Source organism: Castanea sativa, chromosome 1 (assembly GCF_040712315.1).
Source record: "Castanea sativa cultivar Marrone di Chiusa Pesio chromosome 1, ASM4071231v1".
NCBI classification, from domain to species: Eukaryota; Viridiplantae; Streptophyta; class Magnoliopsida; order Fagales; family Fagaceae; genus Castanea; species Castanea sativa.
In genome coordinates, this window is record NC_134013.1 from 12,904,471 (window position 1) to 12,913,744 (window position 9,274).

The 9,274-nt window shown below is 32.9% G+C and overlaps 1 protein-coding gene across 2 annotated transcripts; it reads right to left on the reverse strand.

Annotated features, from left to right (window-relative positions):
* Positions 1 to 2,343: 2,343 nt before the first annotated feature.
* LOC142606590 (uncharacterized) lies at positions 2,344 to 7,455 on the reverse strand. 2 transcript variants are annotated; one of them, XM_075777901.1, is made up of 9 exons: positions 7,316 to 7,455; positions 6,948 to 7,070; positions 6,260 to 6,343; positions 6,071 to 6,159; positions 5,905 to 5,979; positions 4,159 to 4,220; positions 4,022 to 4,081; positions 3,494 to 3,682; positions 2,344 to 2,709 (listed from the first exon to the last, which is right to left on the reverse strand). In XM_075777901.1, exons 2-9 carry the CDS (start codon positions 7,068 to 7,070, stop codon positions 2,630 to 2,632), a joined length of 762 nt encoding a protein of 253 aa, XP_075634016.1. In that variant the 5' UTR covers positions 7,316 to 7,455; the 3' UTR covers positions 2,344 to 2,629. The 2 variants fall into 2 exon arrangements, with proteins under 2 accessions (XP_075634016.1, XP_075634026.1); XM_075777911.1 differs by having other exon boundaries at positions 7,175 to 7,436.
* Positions 7,456 to 9,274: the final 1,819 nt, after the last annotated feature.

Sequence of the window (9,274 nt, forward strand, 5' to 3'; positions counted from 1 at the left end):
GGGCCGTGCTAAGGAAGGCCAACCTGCTCTTGAGTTTAGAACTTGTTAGTATTACGGGTCGGCCCATACGCCGAGGATCCGAGGATCCAGCCTCGAGGGTGAATGTCTCTTCGGATGGACCCCGGAGAACCCGGGACTTCATGATACACGTTAGGCAATGACATGGTCAAAACCAATGGATAAAAGGGGTAAACTCTTGAATGTCCTAAGCACCCGATGTTAGAGAAACACCAAGGATAAAGGCGTCACCTCCACATTAAAGACCCCGCACCTACCACCCCGGCCGCATTAATGGGGAAGTGACACCTGAACAGTGGAAGGGAAATTTCTGGTTACTATTCAAAGGCACTGAGAAAAGAAATATCTAGGCTAAGGGGGAGTTAGGGCAACACGTGTACAGAGTATCAAAAAGAGGAGTATTTAAGGAGCAATTTAGAACAGAAATGGGGACCCCTTCTTTTGTAACCTAAGAGAAAGAGAAAAAAGAGAGAGAAATAATATAAAAACAGTTCTCGGCTTACGTCCGAGCAGGTTGACTTACAGTATTCTTTGTTGTTTTCAAGTGTTTACAATCTTTGGCTTGTCATTTAATCCTCAAACACTTCTAACCGGGGTTTTAAGCCCACGCTCTACAAATCATATTGTTTAAGGCTCATTGGGCCTGAGCCCGTAACTATTCTTGGGGCCAGGTGCAATTGTGCGCTTACAATAAGAATAACTATTCATCAATAGTATTTAAATTATATATATAAGAATTATACTATGCATCTTAATGTGTATTTTTTAAGTATATCCATGCAAATGTAAAAAAATTACATAATGCTAAGTTTTGTTAATGAAATTTTCTGGTTAATAATATGAATTTAGACTTAACTAAACCTTTTAAGCATGAATAAATCTACCTAATAATATCCTTACAAGATTTTTTAATGACTTAACAAAATATAAAAATGACTATTTATCAATAGTATTTAAATTATATATATCAAAATTATACTATGCATCTTAATGTGTATTTTTTAAGTATATCCATGCAATTGTAAAAAATATTATATAATGCTAAATTTTGTTAATGAAATTTTCTGGTTAATAATATGAATTTAGACTTAACTAAACCTTTTAAACATGAATAAACTCATATATAATAAATAAAACAAAACCAATAATATCACTTACATAATAAAATGCAATTTTTTTTTTCATTGTTTTATTGAATTATATCCATTCCCGTGCAGTAGCATGGGTTACATATTAGTTTTATATGAAAATATTTTTATATAAAAAATAACAATCACCAAATAGTATCAAAACAATACCAATTTAAATAGTTATTATTGAAAAATATTCTGCTCCACTAAAAGTCCGAAATACACACATACAAACATACTATAGAATGAGACTTTTTTTTTTTTGAATGGTAGATATAGATAGAATGAGACTTTTAAACTTTTAACAAATTCAATATTGAATTACACTATAAAATAAGATTTTTATCAAATCCAGTATTGGATTACATTTTTTTTTTTTTAATAGCCTTTCTTACTCACAAAATATTAAGATATGAAAACTTGACTCCATACTTATAAATCCAATATTTAAATTCCATGTCTTTCGTACTTAAACATGCAAGACAAATTTACAAATATTGGATTACATGCAAGACAAATTTACAAATTTCATACTTAAAAATTACATACAAAACATAAATTCTGCATGTTAAGAACCATAGTCCAACAATGAGATTTTCAAAATATTAACAATAACAATAAAGCCTTAATCCCAAATATCCTAAAGTCAAAACTATAAATTCCAACCGTTTAGATCATCCACATGTATTCTATCACTCCATTCTATTTTATCCGAAGATATACTCTATTACTTTCTTAATTGACAAGTCCTTTTTGCTACTTATAAGATTGGCAAGTCCTTTTTTTTTTTTTTTTTTTTGCTACTTGTAAATTTATAATGTTATTCTTGGTCTTCCTTTCTACCCTTTTTGTTTCCTCAACTTGAATCAACTCATTCTTTTTTATCAATGCATTAACGGCTCTCCTCTAAACATGAGGAAACCGGCTCAAGTGACTGCCCCTTGTCTTTTCATTAATAAAGGTCTCCCATCATTTTAAAGAAATTTCCTTCATTTAAAATCCTACCTTTATAGTTGTATTTTCATTTTGGCGTATCCATCTAAAGAGTTAGAACAGGTGTAACAATCCTAACCACACCTTTCTGTTAGATCCATACTACAACATCCATATCACATACAACATATACATGCAACCCTCAAGTGTTAAAGCATTATGTTTCCTAATGAGAGGGAAGCATTAATTCAACAACAAAAACTCTCCAAACAACAATGAAAGAATGCCCTAATCAGCCAAAATGAAAAATTACAACTGTTCAAGCATCTCACCTAAGTCTATGACAAAAAGGGTTTGCCTCAAATGGCAGAAAATCTAAACTATTAGTCTACAACACTAAAATGTCAGTATGTCCTACAATTAAGTATTAGTACAGTACCCAAAATAGAACTAACAAAAAGATTAAAATAAGATAAAAAACATAGATAGGAAAAGGCATCCATCACTTGAGAAATTTGTATTGTGCTCTTGGAAGCCCATTCAGTGCCTCATGCAGCTGCCTGGATCGGCCCATTAGATCTAAAGCCACGACCCCTTCCACGATATCCCCCCCTCCCACGACCACGACCTACAATAGATCAATTCCATCACATTAAACAAAGTGAAACAGATCATTAAATGAACAGACAGATAAAATTAATTACCAGTTTCATTTGCCATTCTACCAAAACCATCCATGCATGCAGGTCATTGAAAATGGTCCAAAGTCTCATGGGTTCTAAATGATAAACCCATTGAACAAAGTGAACCAGACGCAACTCACTCTTCCTCTTACATTAGATTTGTTAAAACAGTCTCTGGCTGATAAATCATGCTTGCAGGAAAAATTGAGGAATTCTTAATGTTCAACAAAGAGAAAAGAAAATTCTATAGTTCATCATATAATCATAGTTTGTAAACTCATCTGAACAGGATATCACACAATATTAATCAAATTACACAAAAGAGAAGGTAGGTGAATGCATCTAATATATTTCTCTTTCATCAAATAACTTTTGGAAGTTCTCAGCATCAGTTTAAAGTTAAAGGTTGAAGTTTTAAAGGTCATTTTTCTTCATTAGACACCACAGATTCTCCACTTGATATCAACTATTTATCATTCATCACCTAATCAATTCCCAACACATTTTAGAGATGCTTATCGAATTTATATCTTACAGGGAACATAATTTAGTTTAGGATACTTAGTGTTCAGGCCAGTGATTGTCAGAATAATGAACCAGTAAGGAAACAGATCGAAGCCACTCCCAACAATTTTATAAAGGACTATGCCCAGAACACCAGTGGTCCACCTACAGGCACCTATCTCAACTTACACCCAGAGTGTTAAATGAATAAGTGAAAAAAGGTACCGCGGCCTTGAGGAGGTGCATCCCGATTGTATCCTCCATCTTGCTGAATATCAACCTGAGGTCCATTGTACCCTCCCCTTCCACGACCACGGAAACTTCGTCCTCTCCCACGACCCCCCCTACCTCTAGGATTTCCCCTACTGCGGTCCCAGCCTCCATCCTCATAATCAGCTGTCATAAACCCATTCCCTGGAATAAAATAAAATGAAATGATATGTAACAGCCATATCAGGAAAAAAAAAATATCATTGTCCTGCTACAAATACTTGATGTTTCAGTGTACTGATATTAGTACTACTAACGCATATCTAGCAATTAGAATATAGTAAATAAAGTGTGATTTAGTTATAATTTGGAGATATCAATATCTGATATTCTACAATCCATTTAAATGGAACTATTTGAAAGTTGAAACAATTCTCTCCTGAACCTAAACAAAATTAGTCTCTCACCAATTCCCCAGGAGTAGCAAAAAGGTAAAGTTATTTCATAAGTGAATCATGCAAATAGATCATATATAGAACAAACCTCTAGCCCTTGGCCTCCCTCTGCCACCACGGCCCCGACCTCGACCATTGGGTGAGCCCTCTGCGACACATAACCAAATTGAACTCAAATACAATAATTTTAGAAAAATAAATAGATTGATCATGAAGTGAAACTACCTCCTTCATAATCAAACTCGGCGGACGCCTTCACCTGGTCAGCAGGTAATGGAGGCTGGTACCTGATGTGAGCAAAAATTTCATAAGCAATGATAAATCGCTGCAATTTCCTAAATGACAAAGCATTTTTTACAAATTCCTTGGGTGTAAGGGGAAAATGACTACGAAAGACTGTTCTAGGTATAAGCTCAACTTCCTCCTTTAACAGTGTTTCTTTCAAATACTCAGTCAAAGCACTCCAACTAAGGACAACACAGATTTGCTGTCCTATGTCTAATGATAAAACTCAATAATATCTTTATACTTTTCCTTTCCTCTTTGATTGAGATAAAAAACCTACAACTAACAAGTGCATATGACTATCAAGCTTATAGAGTTTAAACCTTAAATCAATCATATAATAAACTATAAAAACATTGAGGTTAGAACTGAATTGATTTGATCAAACAAATTTCAAAAACTAGACAATGAGTTCAAGCTCATACGGCACCTCTTCCCATGGTCCCACCCTGAAAGTAAGGGATCAGAATCCACTGCATTAACTTTGAAATAGAGAGACCATTTTATGGTGAATATTTGGTATTCCAATTATCAAAAAGTGTAATAATGGAACAGAGGGTGAGGTCATGGGTTCAAGGCCCACTGGGCGGGTTTGTAGCTTAGAAATAAAAATAAATAAATAAAAAAATCTGGGGCAACATCATTTAAAATCATTTATCTTTCATCGTCAGGTGAAATGAGATTTTAAATGATGTGGAACAATGTACACCTTTAGATTTACAAAAAAGCATATCCTCATCATTAAATGAAGACGATCCTTTTCCAAAAATGATTAAGGAAGAAGGTGTGATTGTGGGTTCAACCTATTAGCTGCATGCATCAATATAACTTACTTATAAAAAAATATAAGAAAATACAACTAGCCCGCACATGAGAGGAAAGGAAAATAGAAATTTCACTTACAAGTCAATGTCAAATTTCACTTACAACTAAACATAAGAGGGGTTTTAAAAAACCAACCTGATCATGACCAGTAAAAATAGAAATTTAAAAAGAGAGGAATCTTTTCAACAAGATAAGGTGTCAAATCAGTACTGTAAAGAAAACAGATGCAACCTGAAACCTTAGTGGAAGTCACCACACAGTTTGTAATCTATCCATCTGCATCCTAAAATGTGCATCATTTTTACTTATAATAAGTTAAACTAGGTTTTAGTATTATAAAACTGGTATAATGATCAAGAGACTATATCTTCTTTGACAATTTTTTATTAAAAGCAACAACGCTTGCCCAAAACATAACAGAATACATGCTCATATATACAATAAAAATTTAGAAAGATTCGCCTTCATTGAGAAATTGGATAACCCAGCCTTTATTCAAAATCAAGTACCTACTCACATTCTGACCTGTGTGAATTATAAGTGCCTAAGGCCAATCACAACCACACCGTGGTACAAGATAAGTGAAACGTCTAATACCATTCTACGTACTGATGCAATCCACATGTAACCATCAAAACATATGATCATCTAGCACTAAAAATGCCACAAACTTATCATAGAAAACACTTCATGAATTTCTTGAACATCCTTAATAGCTATATGATTTTTTGGAACACTTCTAATTTATATCTTTCAAGTATATCCATATAATTTCATCAAATTATATTGTCACAAAAAACTAACAACTCCAGCTACTTTACATCAGTAATAGGAGACATTGAGTAACAAGTGAAAACTCACCCAACAGCAGACTTATTCAGCTCGTTCTTTGAAAGGGTTATTGTTATCATCGATACATGCCTTGTTGTTTCCAATCTGTGACAAAAATGAAAGAATAAAGTCGTTGTAATGTTTATAATCATAAATAACCATCATGAAATTTGGATATAAATCAAGCTCCTCTTACGGAAGCAGGCCTTCCTCTAGAGGCTCCCATGTATCAGTTATGTCCGTGGATCCAATTGAAGTGATCTGATGAAGACCAACAATTCTTCTCTGCATAAAAATAAAAAATATCCAATTGTAAAAAAACCCTTTGAGGGAATCAAAAATGTCAAATTTCTCAGTCCAGTGATAAGCAAAGGGTAAACAGAACCTTGATAAGCTCCACAATTGTCACAGTCTTGTTGATTGCTCTTCCCATTGCCTTGAATACAATTTCATTCGACCCTTTTTCATCCTACAAAATGAAAAAAAAAAAAGGGCGAATAGAAGATATCAGATAAGATAAATAAATTCAGAGCAGAAAATAAAATTACACTCCAACTTCATCAAAAAGATTGCCTAATATAAAATTCACCTATGCTAATTCCTGAAAACTTTGTTCTAATCCAATCCAAAACTAGGGATTCTTAGCAAATCAAACATTCCCCCAAAAATAATAAGGTGACCTATTGCAGGACCATTGAATATATAAACACACAAAAAAATTTAAAAAAAAAAAAAACACATAAATACATACAAATATACCTTAAGGACACATATGTATTGCATTTCAATTTTCTAGAATATGATTTTCTCTCTTTTTCTGTTTTAATAACCTCACATCAATTATAGAAAAATAATTATCAGCAATTTTCCCAAATTTTTGGGACCACAAAACACAAGCACATCACCAAAACCCTAACCAAACCCTTTTACAAGCTATCCAAAGTCCAAAAAAAAAAAAAAATTCCAAACAACAAAACAGTCTACAAAGCTCTAATAAATTATAGCATAACCAAACGAAACAAAAATCAACACTACCATGCAAAAAAAAAAAAAACAGAGAGAGAGAGAAATACGTGAAGGAGGCTCATGGCATAGGTGATATAGTTGCGCATCCTTCCCTGACTGGTAATCCGAATCTCATTCTCATCAATCGGAGTATCTGCTTTCGGCTTCTCCACCCTCTGGTATCGATCCATCTTCTCCACCATCAAAAAAAAAAAAAAATCACATCAAAACCATGCATCAAGCAAAAAAAATATACAAACATACATACATAAAAACATCACAACAGAAAACTCACCAGAAATTTTTTTTTTCAAAAACGAAAATAGAAAAAGAGGAGTGGTTTTGGTTTTGGGAGAGAGGAGAAAAAACTAGGGGTAAGGGGGGCTAGGGTTTTGGATAAGAGTTAGAATGGATCTGGGGAACTATTTAGTCTTACCGTTTGTTTGTTCGCAAGGATAAAGTTTTGCTCCACAGAAATGAAAAAAGAAAGAGAGAGCCCTCTTCTACGGCTTCGTTTCTTCTTTTACGCCCTAATTCCCTCTGTTCCCATCTCTCCCATATATATATATATATATCTCACGATATTCCAAAACTGCCCTAACAAACTCTTTTTCTGGTCCAACTTGTAATTTTTTTCTCCCTTCTTCTCCAAGTTTTAGCGGTCCAACTAAATATTTCTATTTTATGTTTTTTTATATTTCAAAGTTATCCTATCCAGATTTTAGCTGTGGGCACCGATCTCCTTGTCCACGAAGGTCCAAGTCCAACAAATAAACGCGAGTTTAAACTTTAAATTAGGAGAAATGCTTGTGGTAAGTTCTGAGTGGTGGTAAAAGTGACGGTTTTATAATTTTACTATTTACGACTTGTTATGTGAGCAAGTTGTGACAAAATTTATCGTCCTAATATTACTCTTAAATTAGTTTAACTAAAAAAATTGTCTAATAATAGATCTAGATAATTAGTATTTAAGTTTAATGACAAGAGTAATTACAAAAGTTAAAAGTTTTATTGTATCTAGTTTGATAATAATAGTTATCTTATCCCGACACTGAACTATTGATGATGTAGATTTCAGTTAGTTCAATTGACTTTTGTTGTTCAATGAGGAATTTAGTCTAATGATAAAAGTAATCATAGGAGATTAAATGTTATTATATGTGTTAAAAAAATGAAATAATGGATTTATAAAGTTATTGACTCAGATTGTGTTTTTATCATATTTCTAATTAATTGATTCTAAAAATTACAAAATTTGCTAATTAATTGTTAAAATAGTTAATTTATTCTAGATGAACCAATTTTAGGTTTTTCCTAATATCAAGAGTTGGAAAATAAAGTTAGAAGATAATGTAATTTGATTTTAAGTTTTTAACGTACTCTTTTTTCTTTTTTTTTTAAGAAAGAAAATGAATATCATTAATCAGAAAAGTTAGCCGCAATTGACTAATAAGATAGCATCTACAGGTAGAGAGGGGATGTTTTACTATTTTTACTCCCTATTTTTAACCCATTATGCCAGAAGCCCTAGCCCACAAATTGCAAGCTGTATTTTGCTGTTAATGGGTACGGGCCTGAGAACTGTTTGGGACATTTCCAACACCTCAAATAGTTAAACAAATCCCAAATGGTTTTTCCCCCTCAACTCTAAACAGAAAGACTAGGAAATTAGGATTCAGGATTTTCCTTGGAGAAAAATTTCTCAAATTCACAGGCAACAATCAAATGATTATCCAGCATACTTTTACTCATGATTTTTTTTTTTTATTAGAGTTTTTATGTGACATGTTTAAATCTCCAGATTTAATAATAGTCTATAAATTAATCTTGTAATTTCTTAAACTTGTTATGTGGAGGCATTATTGCCATTAAATGAAGTTGTAATTGACTTGAACATCAAGTACCAAAACACTGATGTCAAAGCACCAGATTCTGTTAGCACATTATGAAGTTATGAAGAGAAAGCTTTGGCTGTTACAACTTACAAACTCCGGATTGGAACAATGCAAAAGTTTTTTTTTTTTTTACTCGCCTAGTTCTATTCTATTTTATCTATCTATCTAAATGTACTGACAGATTCATCTTTCCCCAACGTCATTAGACCCAACTTCGTAGAGAAGAGTGGAAGTAGTGAGATCTTTTGGAGGAGATGTGAGGGATGAACTTATTTTTATTGGTTTATTTTGTTTGAAAATTAAATTCAGTAAAATATGAATTTACCTTAAATGAAGAGTAAGGTTTTAAAAAACTATACACTGCAGTGAATATAAGCTTGATTTTAAGCTAAAACAAACGGGCCCTAACGCATGAAATGGGTGTTGAATAAGAGCTTTGTTTGTTGAATTTAATCACTACTCACTAGTTCACTATCAACCCTATCTATAAATGCCTTTTG

Coding starts and splice junctions, on each gene's coding strand:
- LOC142606590 (XM_075777901.1), bottom strand. CDS start 7,070: ATGGATCGATACCAGAGGGTGGAGAAGCCGAAAGCAGATACTCCGATT. Junction 6,344..6,947: donor ATGCCATGAGCCTCCTTCAC/GTATTTCTCTCT, acceptor TTCATTTTGTAG/GATGAAAAAGGGTCGAATGA. Junction 3,683..4,021: donor AGGGAGGCCAAGGGCTAGAG/GTTTGTTCTATA, acceptor ATTTTATTCCAG/GGAATGGGTTTATGACAGCT.